The sequence below is a fragment of the Desarmillaria tabescens genome (assembly GCF_030435595.1).
Source record: "Desarmillaria tabescens strain CCBAS 213 chromosome Unknown EV420scaffold_203, whole genome shotgun sequence".
Taxonomy (NCBI): domain Eukaryota; kingdom Fungi; phylum Basidiomycota; class Agaricomycetes; order Agaricales; family Physalacriaceae; genus Desarmillaria; species Desarmillaria tabescens.
The window spans coordinates 9,938-30,520 of NW_026848502.1; the positions used below are offsets into that span (position 1 = coordinate 9,938).

Consider the following 20,583-nt stretch of genomic DNA (forward strand, 5'->3'; position numbering starts at 1 on the left):
CGTTTCTAGAAATCCCCGAAGTCAGGGACTCCGTATCCGAGCTACATTTGGGCGAGGAGTCCGCGTACAGGGATGATTCCACAGTATCTACTTCCTTTCGAACACATCTCACGCCCAATTATAGACAGCAAGGGATCCCACATGACCGAGGAACATCTCAGTATTCGACTTCCTCACTGTGAAAGCCTCGAATTGTTCCTCTGTTTTTGTGTTTAAGATTGGGCGCTCAACCAACGTCTGTCGGGATGGTTTGCGAAAGCTCTCCAGAGCATCTCTCCTCAACATACCCCAATCAAAAAATTGGCATTGGTTTTCACGTTCCAGTTCGAAGGAGCGACGCTGGACGACATACCGGACGACCAAAGCGAGCTTTGGGCTTGCCTAGATGATGCGCTTTGCACCCATGGGCTTACTACTCTGGCGGAGATCCGATTTCGGTTCTATACTACCCCGATGACGAAGAGAGTTCAGAGGATGGTCCGCTAGAGATGAAGTGGTGGGCCGTCGCGGGGCACGGCATATCCGAGTCCTGTGTGAAAAGAGGGAAGAGAGAATGTCCAAGATCGCTCTCGTTCATTGAGAGGTTACACATTCGAAGAGAAGAGAGTCCATTCTCCTTCTGCTTGAAGGCTTGGCGAAGGCACTGGAGCATTGCCATGTCATGGTATCGGTTATTGAGGATAGCCAGTCGTCGTCCATGCTGTTGTTTGACCAGGCGGCTTTTCTTTTGATAGTACGGCAGATGGTCTCGACGGAAACTGTGCGGAGGTTGTTGAGGATAGTAGATGAGGTGGGTTTGAGCAGGACACATTTCTGCTCGTGTCTTTGGGTGAGCTTGTTGAAAAAAGTAGTACGAGATGCTTACACCATGGCATTTGACATTAGATACACTGATTGGAATGGGGTTTTGATGCCTTCAGGAAGGTAAGATATGTGATGTAGATTTTGGTGTACCGCGTGGGTGGCTTGAAACAGGCTTGTTGGATGAACGAGCTCTTGCAGGAATTAATTTCGATGTTCGTACCTCCTGACAGTCTGACCGGTTGGATGACATCCGTATTTCCTGTTTTCAGATGAGCGCCGATCGAAGACCAAATGCATATAAATTGAGATTTGAGGATCTCCCTGGCATGCTAAAGTACGATCAGCGGTAGACCAATGCTTGATGCATTGATAAAGAAGGGTAGCCAGAATTACTTGAACCCGAAAACAAACCTCCCCAAGCACGATTAATATTTTCCACAGCACGCTCCGCGAGACCAAAACCGCCATCATATTGATGGTAGGTTGCCGTAACAATGGAGGTGGCAGCGACGTAGGTAGATTACGAGGACAATACGAGGAAAGGGGGAAGGAGGGGTGGGTAAGCTGCGTTGTGGTGGATTAGCGTTTGTCGTGACTGTCCAAGCGGCCAGACGCCCACAAATGTGGTTTCCGGTTAATTGCAGGCTGGGGCTTGATGGAGAAATGATACCGTTTGCTGCGGTTCTAGTAAACGTGGGCATCTCTCGCGATGCAGAAGGCGATAATCGGGATGGACGTCCTCGACTGATCATGGCGGATGCTCCAAGTGAGATAGTGTTGTTGCAGATGGGAGAATATATATCTTGGCAAAGCCCAGTCCCAGATTTAATGGCATCACATGACAATTGTGTACTCTGATAGAAGAATCTGGGGAGGCTTTGGGTGAATCGGTGGCAGGTCTTCCGCCACGGTCTCGCATCAAGGATGCTGATATCAATAAACATTGAACTGATACTTCAGAGAGGAAGCACCTTCCTTGGAGACGGAGAAGAAAACCGGGTTTTGAGACGACCGGGACCTCCACCAGCACCCAAGGAGGACGATACCGCTATCCATGCTGGTTTGCTTTACATGGCAACATCGTAGATAACGACACCGGCACAAAGAATGGAAGCAGCATCGGAACGTAGTGACGTGGTTCATGAAAGATGGCATTTGACGAAGTAACCGTCGACAGTGTAGCTACTGGGTTTTCACTTAGCGCAGTCTGAAATTTTGCATAGTCAATATGGAAAAAGAAATCGATGAGATACTAAGATCACGCACTTTGCTCACAGCCTTTTCGGAAGTCTTCGCAGTGCAAGCAAGAATCTGCGAGCGAACGCTCGAAGCCTCGACGGCATTACAACTGCAAACTCAACTTGAAGTTCCAAGTTCGGGTTGAATAAGAACCTTCCCCAGCTCCACCTACATCTCTGCTCTCTCACGATTACTCAGCCCTTCGTCACCATGTCCTATCATGTTCCCAAAGTCCAGAAGGTTGGCGACCGGAGGCAACATTGAGATCAATAACCACCGGGTATCCTGAAAACAGCCGAGCAATTTGACACTCAGGAGAATAGTTATGAAACTTTGAGGTTTCGGGTAGAGTTTAGAGTTTAGAAAACCGGTATGAGCAGATAGAACGATGGAGACAAAAATAGTAGTAAGTAGCGCATTCAGAACAGCAGCGGTGGCGGAAATTTAAAGGGCATCAATGCCCAGATACTGATCGATGCCACTACATGCCGAAGAAGGCCGAGGTTGCCGAAATAAGATGACGTATTTAGACGGGAAAACCTCGGAGGTAATGAAAATGCACCGCCACCGAAACCTCAGGTCCGCATAAGACCGAGACCTGTATACACAGGACTCGGAACTGCGTCGGCGGTGGCTTGTACTTTCATCTGCACACTGGGATGACAGGATTTGTGTTCTGCGTTAACATCGAGGTTGTCGCATAGTTCATGCAGTGGTTTGATGTGACGGAAGAGAAACTGAAACTGGTGAGAACCGGGAAAAAGATACGAAACGATGTTGAGAATAGTGAGTGGAGTTGGCTGTTCAGCTTATGAGCTCGCTGACAAACTACAGAACAGAGAATGTGTATACCACCTCTCAGATTGCGCGGCTAGATATCTACCAATGTAAATGGTTTGTCTTTGTATCCGCGCATCGCCCAATCTTTAACCCACTACCGATGCTCCCTGCAAGAGAAGTTTTCTGGCGCAGCGTAGCGGCATCCAGCTAACCTTCGTTTTTTCTTGACTACTGGTTTCTGGGTTCCTGAACAGTGCTTATTCCCTGTAGGCAGATTAGCTCTTCGTAACGTCTTCCCATACATCGGTGTATGTATATCTGTTTCTGATCAGGTTCGGACCTACTTACGGGAGAAAAGCGTCAACAGCGATCACCCTTCGGAAATTCTGAGCATCTTTGTAGCTAATGAAAAAGGCGATTTACGTGGTACTTACCTGCCGCAGCTCTTATCTCCAGAAGGAATGTCCTGTAACAAAAAACAAGTCGTAAGTGGTACATGTAGTAGTTGCAAACCAGAATCAACGTTGTCAGGGTGCTATTCATATCGCAGTTATAGTGTACAAAAATTATCTGCGTACAGGTACTTCAGGAGATCAGCTAAAACAGGTACCCATTTGACACACACCTAGTTGTCTCTCCATCTCCCAGTACTTTTATGCATCCTTATAGGTGTACCTGCATCTACTCGTACTTGTTGCTGTACTGTAACAAGCCGTTCGCAAGTACTTTTTGAGAACGTCCGTGTTGGGTCCGCAAAGATCCGAGCATTGCCGAGACGTCGAACCTGCCGCTGATGGCGCATTTACACCAAGCCTAGAACTTGTATGGATAATATAAGTCCATGCCAATGCAGTAGCACCCTCGGAATATATATAATAGTCAATGACTATACAAGAATGTTTTAGCAAAATAGAAAAGAAGTTTACAAAATTCGGAATTTCGCTTCCAGTCAACTTCCAGTACAAAGCCAGACCCAAAATCTCAGACGTGTCGAGCGGAAATGCAAGGCGAAACGTCAATTGTGAGTAAGCGGCAAAGGTTTAATTAAAGACGTCCATAGGAACAAGATTTGCCCACGCAAATCAATGGAGCTTCAAAAGAGGAGGGAAATCGGAGAGGTAAGAACGAAAATTTCAAGATGTTTGCGAGTGGGCTGGAAATATGTGCAAACAATGATGTGCCCGCGGCCACGGATAATGCAAGCGGCGAGGGGTTTGTCGTTGAGTGATAGTGTCCATCGGGATCTGTAAATGTACTTGCGAACTTGAAGTAGTGGCGGATCACTAAGTGGTTGCAAATTGAGACACATGTATCGCTCAAACGGGAAGTGGCTGTGTGAGCCTAACCCTGACGGTGAACAAGCACCAGCATCGAAAGTAGTGCTGGGAACCATCAAAAGTAGTGGTGTCCTCCCTACTGAACAAAAGAATTTTTGTACAGTATAACGCCCATATATTCATGACGTCGTCCGTTCACTTCCGTTCAACTTAAGTATATACCTGTGTGAGGTAGGTAGGTAGGTAGTATTACACAGCACGGTTCACCGGCGTTCCTGTGGTTACTCTTCAAAAATCAACTATTACAGTCTCGCGAAGTTCAAGTTCAAACTAGGTGTATTACTGCAAAACAACAGATAGTAGTTACAATTATACATCATTGAAACAGACTGCAACGACTTCAGTACTAGGATTACTCTTGGAGCTGGTCATTGTGGACTACAAGGCTCGAACCTCCGAATTGGCCACAAATTTGGACAATGTTCGGATAAGAAACTTGGCCTTGTAATGTTTGATCATCAAAGGGTTCTTGCCCTCCTTCTCCCAGTCTTTTGAACGTAAGTCCCAACATGAACTGTCGGTAAAGGTTCCTGAGCCACGGCTGAAAGTCAGTGAAGCCCTTATTCACAATGGGTCGGGAATCCCTGAACCAAAAATTCCCTTTCTTATCATTCAAGGGCCCACGGCCGGTCGTGCACCACTCGTCGAAGCGGGAAGGGACTTTAATGCGCTGCGGAATTATGTGTTCCGATGTAGTCACAAGGTCGTAACGACAACATTGTAGGAGAATGACATAGAAGATGGACTCTATATCATGTCGATAGAGGTGCTGGGGTGAGTTTCCGTTCTCGTCGTTGATGAGTAGTTCATACGCCATGTAGGGCAGAGTTCCGGTACGGTGAGCCGAAGAAGGGCCAGTGGCATCTCGAAGAGTGGACAGGTCGAAGTCGTTGAGAACCCCACATAGGTCGCCGTTGGCATTGCGGCGCCACATGATATTCCCTGGGCTAATGTCCCGGTGGATGATCCTTGGGTGGTCATACAGCCATTTGTGAACTAGGGCGACTATAAGCCATCTCGTTGGAAAAGAAAAACAATGCACGCACTTTGCAAAATGTCGAAAAAGACTTGAGCATACTCTCTAACCGTCTTCAGTTTCTCAAGAGGATACAACTTCTCCTGGACCGTGATTCTGCAGACCCGTTCTTCGTACTCGACTTTTTTCCCTTCTACCAGCAAGGCATCCTTGAAGAAGGCCACGAGTTTCGCCTGAGTAGAATCCGCGTCGTAGTCAAAGTCTTGAGAAAGGAGAATGTCGGGCAGATGGTCTAGGGCCCAGTCTGGCTTCTTCCCGTGCGTCATCGTCCGCGCCTTGTCTCTGGCTTTCTGAACCAATTCCGCCTCTGATGTGCGATCGACGGCCGGCCAGCTGATCTTGACAATCAGTTCTTTGCCCGTCCACCCCTTGTGCGCCGACGTCGCCTCGACTACGCAAGTGTCCCGACCGACGATGCCAGGTTGGCGTGCTATAATCCGGCCAAGGGTGACCTCGACCTCTTTATGATCTTTACCCAACTTGAGCTTGAGCCGGAGCTTGACATCCTTAAAGATATCCCTCTTATCCTCCTCACATCTATTCATGTACTCTTGATAATTTTTGATGAGATCCCTGTCAGTGCAAAATGCCTCTTGAATGCCGCGTTGCTTGAGAGTGAGTCGACCCAACCCGACAAGCATTGCTGCGAATTCGTCCGTTACGTCTTCGGTAGTGATGGCAGCCTTCCCCGGCTCGCGAACATATTTGAACATGTCAATCGGTTTGCAAACAATGACGATGGAGCGATCGTAGTAGAGGGGCTGAATGCGTCCCACCGTAACAAGAGCACCAATGCAGTGAGTACGAAAGCTAGCGCTGGACAGCATCTCGAGCGCATAACGACCACACTGGAGCCGCACACCTCGACGCGCTTTAGTTTCATTTTCTTGGTCCGTTGCTGCATCTCCTCCTGCGACTCCTTCTTTGACAGAACTGAGTGCCGTCGGATATTCTAACCCCTTCCTGGCATCCGAAACTTGAGGAGCCGTCCCAGAGCGCGCGTACTTGGAACCGCCACGAGAATTATTATCTTCCGAAGGGCGCTTCTTCGAGGTGCTCGTCTTGACGGGGGGCAGGAAGCCGCCAGGGTCCCTGTGCACTGTCGTTTTTCCTCGCACTGTTCCTTGAGGATCCTCGCCCTCTGAACGCAAGCATTGGTCAGAAAAAAGTCAGAAGAAAGTAAGGTGACACCTACCTGGTGTGAGAACTCTGTAGCGTACATCTGTCCCTTCGTCGAGGAAGTATTCCTTGGGCTTGAATTCTTGCCAATGCATTGCTTGTGCCCACGAAAAGTTATGCTCCGGCCCGTTGTCTATCATGTTATCAACTACGTTTCCCGAACTGTTGAACATTGCGCGAAGAACGCCTAGGGTATCGGGGATAATCTTTTGTACACCCCCATCCACCGGCTTCGCGTCTTGTCGATAAATGCCCAGATTGGAGTCGTCGGGAGTGCCTAGAACATCGAAGGCACTATTGCACATCACCCCATGAGGATGGTAGAATGTCTTTTCCCCAGGATTGCTCCGGTTACATACGGCGACGTAGGCTGCTACATTCTGTTGGAACACAGGGTCGGTTTTGATATCTTGAATTCGAGATTTTATCTCGTCGTTCGTCCGCCAGTCATTAGGGAGATGAAATATGTTGTGGAAGAAATAGTCGGCGGGCATGAAAACGCGGTTTCTGAGATCTTCTTCGATGTATTGGTCGAAATCAGCCGCAAGGTGATTCGGGTTGGCCGCGGGATCAACGGATTGGGAGTGGTTGCTGAGCGGAGTACTCTGTACAGCCGACCGTAGCTGGTCAACTCGAGACGCGTTTTGCGGCGGAGTTTTTCTCCCTGTGATGGAGGGTGGAACAGAGTCCTTCAATTTGTCCTTCGTAGACATAGCAATATCAGGATAAAATCGAGGGGGGTAGAAAGAGAGAAGGGGATCAAGGAAGAATACAGCGACAGCCATTTCGACTTGCTTTTAAGGTCGCGTAGAACAATGGTAAGGTAAAGTAAGGCAAGTGGTGGCACTGGCAAAGTAATCGTTGTGAATGGCACGTGGTCGCGTGGCGTCAATTTGGTCACCACCACCGGACAATGCCGGGCCTTCTCTTCAATTACTTTGCCTGAGAAGCACGTCTTCTCGTTATTTCCTTGTCCAGCTTCGACAAAGAGTGTGCCATTTAAAGTCTTTGTATGTGCCAATTATATCTATTGGAAAACTTTCACCGTTGTCGCTGTGGATGCTCATTAATGCATTTCGCATACCTTTTGGAAAGGTATGCGAAATTTCCTCAGCTATGCACCTACTTTTAAGGTGGTCGAGTTTATTTTGTACTAGTAGTCGCACATTGGTGAGTCCTTAAAAAAGGGCCTTACATACTGCAGCGGACTCAAAGCCGATGGTTGCTACAAAGTGAATTTCCCTGTGGAGATGATAATGGGAGACTTTGTGGGAGCATGTTGGTCACTCCCTTTTTTGACTGCGAATGAAAGTGTGAATGGCCCCGAGAACCATGCGTTAGGCATAGATGACGATAATCTACATCGCTAAGGAGTGACTGAATTTGACTACCTGCCGCCTGCGGACCTCTGTACAATGGGTATGGGGTATCGTGTACTTAGATGTGTGTAATAGGCATATAACTGCCACTTGGCTCCTCTCTCATGAGCTAAAACTCGGAACTGGACGTTTTTCCTCCCAACTCTACAGTCCTTGTTTCACTGCTGCTATCCGGCATTAGGATCCTGCCCTTGTCGAAAGTAAAAGCACAAGATGTCCTGTCGCCATAATGTTGGCAAAGTTAGCAAAGAAGGGGAATCGGGGATGCGACGTACTTTTTGGGTGCCAAAAGTCACAACCGCACCGATTGGTACTGATTGGAAGTTAGTTTTCAGGGTATATGGTTCTTTAAAATGGCCGCACCTGTATTCACGAGAAGATACCACGCGGAAAGCGCACTGTCCTTGGATGAGCCGACAACGGAGTAGATGGTAATACTTTTCCGCAGATATTACTTCCGCGGGAGAGAAAATAAATACAAATACTCACGAGACCATAAAGCATACACATACGGAGAATGAAAACAGGCGGACGAAAAGACGCGTCGGAAGCTCAATGCTTGGGGAACTGGGTTGACGCCTAAGGTTAATCATAGTCTTCCGGATAATGATTAGGATAACAACTACACTGTAAAGTCAGAGGACATGAACTTGACCAGTAGATATTGGAGCGTCTGGTACCTTCAGCTATCATCGTTGCTAAAGATATGATGGCTCCGAGGACGCAAAAGACAAGAACTCTGGATTCACAACAGTTATGTGGGAATTCACAAGTGGTATGGATCAATATAGCACTCACAGTGTTGAGTCAGTTAGATGGCAGTATAAATGTGATCCACTCCGTCGAATATGCTTGGGATCGTTAAGGCCTATCTGCGAATTCAAACCTTATTCATAGCGCCGATGAAGACCGAAGAATATACAGATACCATAAGAGTGTCCAAAAGAACAAATAGGGACAAGATAAACGACAACACAAGAAGCTAGGTGGTTCTAAGCGCATGTTGATCTAAAATTGAAAACAAAGCTTACAATAATTGGAGTAGCTCGAGGAGGGCTTTTCCCCAGAGACGTAAGGAGGAAAGATGCCAGGAGCTAATGCTCTGGGTCAATGACGTGGCGGTGCTATACGATTCACTAACCTCCACAACGAAACTAAGTACGCAAGAAACGCAACTTCGATCAACACACTTGAACATACTGTGAGCTGCATAAAAGAATACGCATGCTTACAAGACGGGAGTTGCATGAACCAGACATGCTTGAAAGAGACACACTCCTGTAGACGCTTCTTGGTCACCCTGCGCCCCGATGAACATCAAGATCGAGTAGGAAGCGCAATAGACGATTCCAGAGACAATCATTCCGAACCAGGTCACTGTCCTTTTAACATTCGGCGAAAGTAAGGCGGGAGCAAGTAAAGCCAGCATAAGGACAAAACCCAAAACCTGCAGCGTATCGAATGCAATGACAAGAGTTTTCACTTTGAAATCTATGTCAAAACGGGATCATAGGTCAAGTGGAGCTACTGACGTACCATCTCTGTGCTCTTGCAAATCCATAGTAGCCCTTGAGAGATGGCCCGGGTGCGTTAGCCTTATTCCGTGTGTAGACTAGGCAAAGTGTATGGTCCCAATTTCATACCTACCTAGCTTTTATATTGCGCCAAACGTGACCGCCGGGACAGGGACTCCGTTACCACAAGACTTGAATGAAGATGGTTATTTAAGCATAAGATGAGAGTTGCCCAATTGTACCTTCTTGAAGGGAACAAACTCGGCGACAACATCAGATTATTGAGTCATAATCACCAACATATGCTGCTATTTGCGTTGAAAAAAACGCACAGAGATGTATCCTATTCACACGTAGAAAGATTCTGCGAGGACGGAACATTGTCTTGATCAGATGAATCACTTTCTTTTCAAGTTCGCCGTCGAGCTGAGATCCAGGGCTTCTAGATATCGTAACTCAGTTGGAGTCAGTGAAGCAAATGCTATCTCGGGTGGAGCATAAAAAGGAGTTAGAACAAGAAACAGGCAAGATACAAGTGTCCACTGAGAATAGAGAAGATGAATTTACCGTGAGCATGTCTGGAAGGAAGTACGAAGAAGTACGGCTACTTTGGGAACCATCCGTTCCGAAAGTCCCACGCGCCGGTGGGTCAGCTATCCGGTTACCACAACATCAGGTGTGCATATCATATCATTTGACAGCTCCCATGAAGATACTCACGATCATACTCGGCTCATTCGCAGCAGCACTCAGCTTCATAGAAGGGATACGAAATCTTTCTGTTCGGCCGTCGTGGACTGTACCAGGGGGAAAGATCATTTTTTTGTCAAGAATTGCGGTGTTGTCTAGGCTGCTGACCTCTGTCATGGTCCATTTTTGCAGCAGGGCTACTTGTGAACGCTGATAATTCTTCTCGCAGGTATCATAGGCAAGTCGACTCCTCGGGGGGTCCAAGCTAGTGGCGGGTAGCATGAACTTCAACCCTAAGGGCGTCTTCAAATTCAAAAGGCTAATGAGCCAACCTTGAGCCTGAGTGCAATATTGTAGTGATATGTTACTCAGCATCGTGGGTTGTAGCTGTAGTCGTGCGAAGGATCGCCGTTCGGAGCATAAGCGTACCTACTGAGGGCACCACTGACTAACGAAACATGATTTCTGTGCGAAAAGCCATGATGAAACTCCCCTGGGTGATGGCTAGGTGATCTCCGAAGAGGTCGTGCTGGTGAATCTGCAACATCCGAAAGACCCCAACATGCGTCGGCTTCAGCGAGACTGCGATCTCTGATAGAAGACGTTACAAAATAGTACAAGCAGAGATAATGATGATATGAGCCTGTAATGCTGCCTTGAAACAATATAGTTCCTCGTTTAATAACTGGAACCGGTAGTCCTTTTATTATCTACACAGAAGTCTCTCTCCTTCGGAGTCGAAGAAATTTCTGCCTACGATCAGTAGTAACTAAGAGAACGATGTGATTTGCTACACAATGCGCCCACCGTTGTTTCCCGCATCGAACTAGAATAGTCGAGATGCTTGAAATTTTGATGAGGATAAAACAGCCATCCAGACCGACTCGGACATGGGTTTCTCATCATCACTCACTCTATGGATGTAGAAACAACCACATGCTACTCATGGCTCAACGATCGCATCGTTCTCCTCGGTCTCTTTACGCTAAAAGTCGCATCCGGACAAAAGCATCGTACATGTTCGAGATGAGACAGATACAAATCCAAAGACACTGATAGAACAAGAACATCGGCATATAAACTAGGATGTACAGTAAACCTAACGGCAAGGGGTCAGCAAGGGCTTAAATAAAAACGTTAGACCTACCACTCTACCAAGCCTGCGGTGAAATAGAAGAAGCGTCTCAAACGCCATACACATCGAGTGGTGCCCCCAATTCTAGGTCACTGTCGGAATCATCACGATCATGCTCGTTGGAATATGGCACAGGGAGAGTTTTGGATGCCAGCGGGGACCTCGGCGATGCAAATATGAACGATAGATCGGAGAATGCCGGAGAAGGGATATCGTCCGAAAATAACTCGGGTTGCGGCGTCTTGGGTGAGAGAGAGGAAGAAGTAGACGTAGTGTTGCAAGACACAGTTGGTGGGAATATAGGCAGGGCATCATCCTTGGCTTCACAATCCGAGAGAGTCTCGTGTATGAAACGTTCTGTTCCTCGTACGATGCCATACGAATAGGCGCCCCGAGAGCATGAATTTTGTGGCTCCGTGATAGAAGAAACTTTGTCTTGACGGCGAGGGCTAGGCGTCAAATACCGTCGCCTGGAGCGCACAATAGAGGAGAAGGCAACAGATGGTGAAGGCAGGGTGATACTAGGCGTCGGCAGATTAAAACCTTGTGATAGGCGAGCGGGAGAGGGAGTAGGTGCTGTAGAACGATATTCGACTTCAGACTGCGCAGCGGTTGGAACTAGTGCAATAGATTGAGATGGAAGAGAAGGATGCGGACAGGTAGATAGTGATGCGATATCATTGTCGCACAGGAACGAGGAAGAACGCAGAGATCTACGTCTAAAAGTCTTAGTGCCTTCCAAAGAACAATATCTGACGTATTCGTTGACGACTTGTCGAGGAATAAAGCAGTAAGTTTTCCGCAGAGATGCATACATCCGACGAGACGAGTTTGGGCAATGATGTTCCTGCAAAACGGAGAAGATTTGGCTTCGCCTAATAACGATTTGATCCTTGTAGATTAGACGGGGAGGATTTTCTGCCGTTAGCGAGAAGAATTTGTCAGCGAGAGATGCTCGAGAGTAGAAATTTCCTCGAGCGTTGTTGCGAAGTCGTGTGACCAAAGCGTCGTAGGATTTGTCCTGCATCAGCTGAATTCCAGGCCTGGCATCCGCAGAAAGGGCGTTTGCATAATTGTCAAGAAATATCTCGAAGTCACGACGATCGGGAAAGGATACAGTCCCAGATAGGGCAGATGTTGGACTTGCCGGGCGCGCGACGAGCTCGTGCTGCTGAAACTCTGGCAAAGTAGGGCAAGGATACATTTCTATGGAGGGCATTTAGTAATGTAGGCAGTAAAATACCATGTAATGGCAAAAATTTGACCGAGCGTTGTTGCAGTGGATGGTGGTAAGAGAGGACGTTCGAAAGTGGACCGCCGGTCCCAGGAGGCTGGTATTTCGCCTTTGCTGACAAATTCAACTTTATTCATTAATAAATTATTTATTTATGTAATTTTGAATCCCCTCTTCTTCCTTCAACGTCGACGAGAGTATCGTGTTTTGTCCTATGCAACAATCTGGAGCATGGAGAGTACCTCATAGTGGGCTGCTGTATGTGGGCGAGCGTAAGTGTAGCATTCATCAAGGCTTGCTGTACTGACGGCTTGATTTGACTACAGTATCATTGGGCTGGCTGTTGGCGCCATTCTTGTGATGAGCACTACAAAATTATGGACCTTCGTTGTTACCACCGTATTACATCGAGGATTCTAAGTCAAATTTACGCAGCCAAGGACCTGACAAGATGATAGAAAAGTAACAGGATTCAGGCTTCGAGGCGTGAAACTACTACTCTCCCAGGTATGTGCTACTACCTTTTTCCCATCTTATACTGAAAATAAGGATAGTCGGTCACTTGTGACAGGTTCTTCCACCAAGTAGAATTCGAGTTAAGCAAACTTGCTGCTCTATAGCATTGCTGCAAGACAACCGCTTCAATCCCCGTCACACCTGGTTCTCAAAGGCTACTCACCCTGCACCAGTAGACCCCGTCTTCTCCTCTTTGCGCGATCTTTTCGTATCTGATTTCTCCATTATACGAATATTCCCAGCGTCCACAATATGCACATCTCTGACACAGTTGCTCTTCGCTGAGCAAAACTTCAACCTGCGGCTCTTCTACTTCCCTATCCTCAACCTTTACTCTTCTCGTTGTCCCCGTAGCCTTCAAAATTGGTGGCATGGCAGTAAGCAGATCCGCTAACGTGGTGTTGGGGGATTCGCGGAACCAGAAACGGTGGCGTAAACTTTGTTTTGGGAGTGCAATGCTGGTATCAGAGAGCTGGGGTTGATTCAGAGGAGCGAAGAGCTTCCAGCCGTCTGCCATGCCGTACGCGCGGGGATAGACGATATACCAGCGATTACATCGCCTGTGGAGAGCAACCTCGACGTGGATCATTGGTGTATAGAAGGATACTAGGCGAGTCTGACTCCGGTCATCGGTATTCATGGATACCTGATCGCTAACTACCTTTGTAGGACACGGCAACATATATATGATAAATAAACGCCTAGGCTGTGGTCGTCTACGTGGAGCTCGGCGAAGCCGGACAACCTTGAACTCGGAAGTATACGTGGCGGCGTGCGCTCGCTTTTCGCTCCAGAGCAGATACTTATAGCAACTAGCATAAATCGCGGGGAATCGCAGATTATACCGCATATACCGAAGGGATACCAGCAGCCAAGACCTATGCTAAGGACCAGATAGCTCCTGCGCGCGAGATTGGAGTAACGCTGGTTACCGCGTAAACAACGCGTCCGCCTCAAATGAGGAGCAATTTGTATCATCCGCTCCGCCGTGTCAAGGGTAGTCGCCCTCTTCCTTGAGATAGCTGAAGAGTGGAATCAAGTGAGTATCCTCCTTCCTCGTATCCGTGACTGAGTTTATAACTTGTTCAGCATAGATTCGGTAAATAAAGAATTTATTGTGAATGATGACAACGACGTTCCCATGTTCGATACGACTGCTTCGCCAAACTGGGATCCATCAGCAACAGAATACGCATCTTGACAGACGGTGAGAACCAATGTCAATATCAACGGATGTCTCAAAGTGCATTGCAAAACGAGTAGGCTGAAGACCGCCGCTTACACACTTTGCAACATGCTCGATCTCTTCAATGACCCTTGCAATGGCCCATATAGTCAGATTCACCCTTCCCAACAACTTTCCTTTTTTTCGGATGAGGACGAGTTTAGAGGTTCCGTCGCGTTCGCACTATGCTCGAAGTACTTGCCTGACTTCAGACTCGATTCGTATGTCGAAGATTAAGAAAGGAGGCCAAGGCTTTCCAATCTTTCGTGGAGTCAAAGCGTAATAGTCCCTTCATGAAGACGCTTTGTGACATTGCTGGGGCGATGGGAGAGGGGGGACCGAAACGCTTGAGGCAGAATGGAACGTCTGAGGGGGGCGAAAAATTCTGCTGTGAATACAGCATGCTTCAGGGACGAAGCGTATTGTGCCGAATCCGTGGAAGTTTCTGCCGATCCAAAGTCCCTTTTCAATAAGCCTGGTCTGTCGAATTGTGGCCCGAGGCCAAGGACCGTTCTCCACGATGCATTACTCCAGAGCCCGCACCACCCCGCCGTCATGGTGTCTTTGGCTGCTATACGCTCATACCATATTCTGAGGAAGAAGCATCAATGCCCGTTTGCGTTCAGCGAAGGATGGCTAATCAGGATGGGGAAAGGCCGTCAGAGGAGGATGGTCGCCCCTGGTTCGCTTGTGGCATATGATGAGGGGAATGTCAGGACGTGAAGCTACTGCTCCACATGTGGAGTATTCCAGTGCTTCGGATTGAACATCCGCCTCACATTTACAAGGCCATTCGACATTAACGTTGTTTCGGCAGAGTCCTAATGCTCGCCTTATCAAGCTCAGCTCGGAAGAGGTCCTGGGCGGTCCGACTTTCCCTCAACTCAAGGATATGCATAGGTCAATATCGATGCAAACACTCAGAGACGGAGGATAGCCTCAGTCAGCAGTCCGTCCTGAAGACCGTTGTTTGTATTCGGAGTATCTTACAAGCGACTACAGGGATTTGTGAACGATGCTTATTTTGTTCTTCCTCACCGATGGAACTACAGACAGTCACTTTCATAAATATAGGACCGAGCGCCGCGCGGGATAGATGGCGTTGAAGAAGCCAAAGCTGACCGGCCGTAAGTTAACCCAAGATACTTCCCACCAGAAGATATCATCATCCCCTGTCACCCTCGAGGAATTCGCTGAAGTTGAGCTTTCGGCTGAAGGACGTCGAAGGGAGATAAAGTACTAATCCGCCGACGAGTCAGAAGACGTAGAAGTATTCTAGACCAGATGGCTATCGACTCTGGTTTGGACACCACGCTGAATAACGGTTTAACAGTGCTCAGAAAACGAGGAGAACTTTGGACGAGGCGAGAGTGGAGAAAATGATGAAAGGGTGTGGCGGGTGATAAATTTGATGATAGGCGTATCATGACGGTCTCTCAGATTGCAGTCAAGACCGACTTCTATTGGTGCCGCATTCCTACCAGATGTGACGATGGATGACCTACAATCGTGCTGTGGAGATGCTAGCTTGTCGCTAGACAGAGAAGTCGATGCTCTCTTTCCGCGCTGGCCTAAGGATCAATCAATAGTAAATTTGCTTCGAAGCTGCAGAGTATAGGACGTTCAGGCGAAGACTCGGCGTTCCACTGCCCACGACAGCAATGCTCATTGCTTACAGGCTATTTGCTCTATATTCAATCCGTCGGAGGCCGTGGCGCATTTCGCTTGACAGCGGATGGAGAAGGTCCCTTAAGCCTCACTGTTGTTGTGCCTTGAAGAGGAGAGTATCCGCAGATGGGCGGGGCAAGCAGAACGCGGCAATGATGTTGGTCAAGAAGGGGTAATCAAGAAGCGAACAGACGGAGGTGTAAAGGTGGCGGGACACTCAGAACTCGAGCTGTTGGCGAGGCATAATAAGGCACTGTATCCGATATCCATCAATCGATATTCAATCGATAGGACATTGCCGATGGTCGAAGTTCATTGTCCCGGACTCCGCGTTGTCCCAGCAATGCTTTCATGTGATGCACGGAGGAATTCCTATCACCTGCATAAATTAAAGAACTTCAAACATGCATCCACCGATTGGTTGTAAAGTGATGTTACTCAAAATGACTCTTAAGGTTCTATTTGCAATAAGTATACATGCAGGTAGAGTACTGGTAAAAAAGAGAGAAACTCGGAAGTTATCCTAATCGTACATTTACTTGTATAGGTTGACGTTCATCAGATGCGTATAATCCTTTCTCGAATAACACATTCCACATCTAAGCTTACCCATGCGTCCTCCGCTTCCTTGGCAGAAGATACTCGCCGTTTGATGAAACTCAAAGGGGAGTGTGCACCGGAAGACGTACGAGGACGAGCCGGGGTCGATGGTCGGCTCTTCGGTGTTGAAGGTCTGGTCTTCACTGAGCTTGGAGTGCCAGGCCGTGAGTGAAGGGTCGGACGACGCGATAAAAGGGACGCGATAGAGATGGTAGAATGAGCAGTACTAGCCGCGCTGGATCCTATACGTTCACGCGGTTTATTTCGTGGAAGGGGAAAAGAGGGTGGCGGTGGCGGTGTGGCAGTATATTGTCTGAGGCTGGAGCTGCGAGGATTAGGGAATGGTAGCGTCGTCTGTGAGTGAGAGACAGTGATGAAGTTGGAAGTCGACGTTGTAGAAGTTGAGAAACGAGAAGACTGCATGTGACGAAAACATATTAGATTTCTGAAAAGAGCCAGGAAAATATGAAATATAACAGACCAGGTGAGGTTCACAATCCGGATGCCCTTGACCAAGGCGTGAATCGAATTGAAAACGGCCATCATCATTAGGTACTTGATCTTCAGGTGGCCCATGAGGCAGGGTATACCGTTGAGAATCAGGATCCCAAATTGCAAGAAAGGTTAGTCGAGATGTAGGAGTCGGAGGACGGGGCGGCTGCTAGATGTTTTCACGTCAGAGACAGTTTTGGACTGAAAGTGTTTGCCACATACCTCTTTCCGCGTCCGAGCCGGAATATCGACCTCAGGTGGAGGACAGTAATAAGCCAATGTGGGCGTGATGCTCCCAGTAGATTTAGAATCGACGTCATTTTCCGCAGTTACCGCTCGCTTGTAGGCCAGGTTTAGAGACTTATATATATAAACACTCTTTTTGAATGAGGAATACCTTGATGTTGAGTTTGGGCAGAAAAGGTCGGAACTTCATCTTTGGACGATCAAGAGTGTTGGGGGTGTCGCGGGCTGGAGAGTATAGCATCGCTCGGAATTCTAGGCTTTAAGAAGGGGGGGGGAGTCCTAGCGCCCCTTGCCCTGTAGTTGGCAAAAATAGAAGGAAAGAAGGTCGAAAGTCTCGGTCATTCCGAAAGAGAGGCTCCATTTAGGTTATAAAGAGTCGTGTTTCTGCATGAGGCCTTAGGTACCGCTGATACTGGTGGGAAACGTTGCGACATGTCAGAGACTCGGCTATTGGCGGAAACATTCCGAGTAAGGATGGAGTCGTGATAGATTTAGACGAAGGAACGAGATCGACAGTAGTATACGTAGATTCGGAGTGGCAAGAATGAATCTATCACACACTCTGCGTGGTGGATGCGAATTAATGTTGCGTGGATTGTTCTACGAGAAATCGGAAAACTTACACGTGATAGGTCCTGTTTCGTAAAGTCGGTGCCGCAGGCGCTTGGGGAACGTCAAAGCGGTAAGATACAATGCCATACACTCAACATACACTAATCCTACATGATAAGTATAAGGATCCCCGCTGGGGATACAAAAAATGGTCCTCGTAGAATAAATTGATGACCGTAAAGGAGCGAGTTAGACGAACGTCTGGGTGATCTCTTTCGTCACCTCAATACACACCCACGACTCCTTCTCTCTCCTCCACCTAGACAGGAATTTGAACAGGCGGCATCCTTCTTCACGTGGAATGGAAGGATCGCAACTACAGCCATCTTGCTGGAGAGCATGCGTGTGATTTACTGGGCGAGGCCGCGGTTTCCTCAACAGTCTGTGTCGTTGCACCGGAGGAAAGACGTAGTCTTCTGGGGCCTCTAGTTGCAACCAGCTATCATCACTATTGACACTGACATGCGACAACTGAGGATGGATGTCATTCTTGGGCGTCCCAAGAATAAATGGGACGAACGCACCCTCGGAAGACCTGGATCCACAGTATCGTAGAACCCTTCATCTTCATCGTCCACTTCATCCAGCTCGACAACCGTGTCCTGATCACGGTCCAAAACCTGTTCCCACCTCTTCGCAAATTCCGTACGTGGATCAAATCTAATATCCCGGTTGAGCTCGCCCAAACACGAGAAATGTTTGTTGACGCTCGTCCTCGTGCATCCCATTCCTATTCTTGAGCTCCTGATGTACACATCCAACCCGCCAATTGTAGAAGAAGTCTGAGTTCTGCCTCTCGTCCGCCGATCAGTTTCATCATCAAAGAGGAAATCATGATGATTCCTAAACCATGCAAAGGTACTCGAAGCATCGAACGAACTGGCATCGGTGGGACAGTCAGGCTCGACGTCTGTAAATTCCGAATCGAGCAAGTGAGCTCCGGAGAAAGCCACCATATCCTCTTCTGGATCCCATACGACGGCGAAGGTGAGCGCATTCTTCGGAGGAACGATTTCTGACCACCTGCGGTCGGTTTCTGACGTTAGGCATGTAGAGGAGCTCTGCTGGTGGAGGTAATTAGAAGGGATGCTACCGCATGGAAAGCACTGTATACCGGGTATGAAGACAGTCTTGTAGCAGAGCTTGTAGATTGCAGCATGTTCATGCTGATAGAGTACGAAGAAAAGTATGGAGCAGAGATCCACTGGACAGAGTTGCTGTGATGTACACGCAGTGTGTCAGTAGAGGTCAATGCGATTCGAGCGGCCTACATACCTATGGGAGACGTGCAGCTCGCGAGAGAAAGAAGGAATGGGTCAAAGTATAGATGACCCAGAGCGGCGGTAGCAAATCACGTCTCTACATAATGTGGGAAGACGCATTCAAGAATGGCTTAGCAGGTATCACGTGCGAGAGCGTTGCTAAGGCCTCGACTCGAGGTGGTAACAGGAATACAAGACACGAGGCTGAATTACCGGGATGAGGTAGGTAAAGAGGCCGTAGAGCCCGCCTTACGATAGCTCGACCCCAGTTGCCTTATCGATATTAGGATGAACTGTGGCGCATGAGAGGATAAAGACAGAAACCTTCGCGGGAGTAAAGAACATACATCGAAATGCACCCGCAAATTTCGGAGCCTGCAGAAGGTCTTGGAGAGAGACTCGGGCCCGTTCTGAGGCTCCGAAGATGATTGAGACCGTGGCGCATTTAGATAGAGGCATGAGCGACGTGTGTCAGTCGTTGGCATATAACGGTCACGTATAACCAGATAATCCCCGACAGACAAAAATTTCCGAGAAGAAATGTCCGGATTGCCAATGGCAGAATGAGTCTTCATCAGAATTTGGCGAAGCCGCTGTTCAAGCATCTAGATGAATCGCGCTTGAGTGCTGTAAGGTGTATTTCAGAACATCAAGTACTGTTCGGTCAGAATGTATATGTAGCGGCGCGCGGAAAGTTGTGAGTGCATTGCCGAGCTGGCAGAAGAGTAAGTAAATCGCAATTCTGTAGCTACGGATTACTGACCACGGAAAGACGCCAGTTGGTGCTAGTGCCAGCGTAAAACGGAGAAACGAGGAATGATCATAGATCCTGGAATTAAGGTACCGAGTCTCTTTATACCGATGGCGTTGTCAGATGTTTGAATGTATATGAATTTTGGTATCCGAGGTGGCAGACACCGAAACAGAGGGAATGAGAACATGATGCTCCGGCCACAACTTTTGATTTGCCGGAGGGACGAATAATTAACGGCACTTTTGCTGGAGCACAATCGCATCAATGACCGCAGTTAGGCAGAGCAGAAGAGTTGCAGCTTACATGTATGCCTAGACGTTGAGGCGTGTTTAAATCACCATCACACATCCGACAAGGAAAGTTCTGTCAAATCTAAGACCGTCGGTAGACCTAATTTTTCTACGACCAGCGTGGCAGAGGAGCGCACAAAGGGAAATAATGCTTCGACGAGTTTGACAGATGGCGACGGTAACCCAGGGTAGACCGGTTGAAGTTGTACTACCAATCGCCGTATGTGGCAGCGCGAAGCCAGAACTGAATCCAATTGGCACCAATGTGAGGCGTACCTATAAAGGTCACTGTTGTGCGAGAATCCGGTCAAAGTGAAGGTGCATTCTTCGAGTTCGATGTCTTCAGGTAGGTTCGAAGGTGAAAAGGAGTCGATGAGCCAGTTGAGCCAATTTCTCAGCCACAATTCCCACTTCATCGAGTACAGTTCGAACTTTAGGTGGCGGATCTTTTTTGCGGTAACGAGTGTTAATAGAGGCGCTGCAATCACTGCGTCAATGGGATTGATTATTGAGCTGCAGATAATCACTTACCATAGAGATACATATTTAAAGTAAGAGTCTCCAGCGTATCCTTGAATCGTCGAATCAATG

At 48.0% G+C, this 20,583-nt stretch overlaps 1 protein-coding gene across 1 annotated transcript; it reads right to left on the reverse strand.

Moving 5' to 3' along the window:
• Positions 1–478: 478 nt before the first annotated feature.
• On the reverse strand, positions 479–1,506 carry EV420DRAFT_488033 (uncharacterized protein). The gene is made up of 3 exons (XM_060482349.1): positions 1,025–1,506; positions 866–976; positions 479–813 (listed from the first exon to the last, which is right to left on the reverse strand). Exons 1-3 carry the CDS (start codon positions 1,273–1,275, stop codon positions 672–674), a joined length of 504 nt encoding a protein of 167 aa, XP_060321611.1. The 5' UTR covers positions 1,276–1,506; the 3' UTR covers positions 479–671.
• Between the last annotated feature and the right edge of the window lie 19,077 nt (positions 1,507–20,583).

Coding starts and splice junctions, on each gene's coding strand:
- EV420DRAFT_488033 (XM_060482349.1), bottom strand. CDS start 1,275: ATGATGGCGGTTTTGGTCTCGCGGAGCGTGCTGTGGAAAATATTAATC. Junction 977..1,024: donor ACCGGTCAGACTGTCAGGAG/GTACGAACATCG, acceptor TCATCCAACAAG/CCTGTTTCAAGCCACCCACG. Junction 814..865: donor CTAATGTCAAATGCCATGGT/GTAAGCATCTCG, acceptor AGACACGAGCAG/AAATGTGTCCTGCTCAAACC.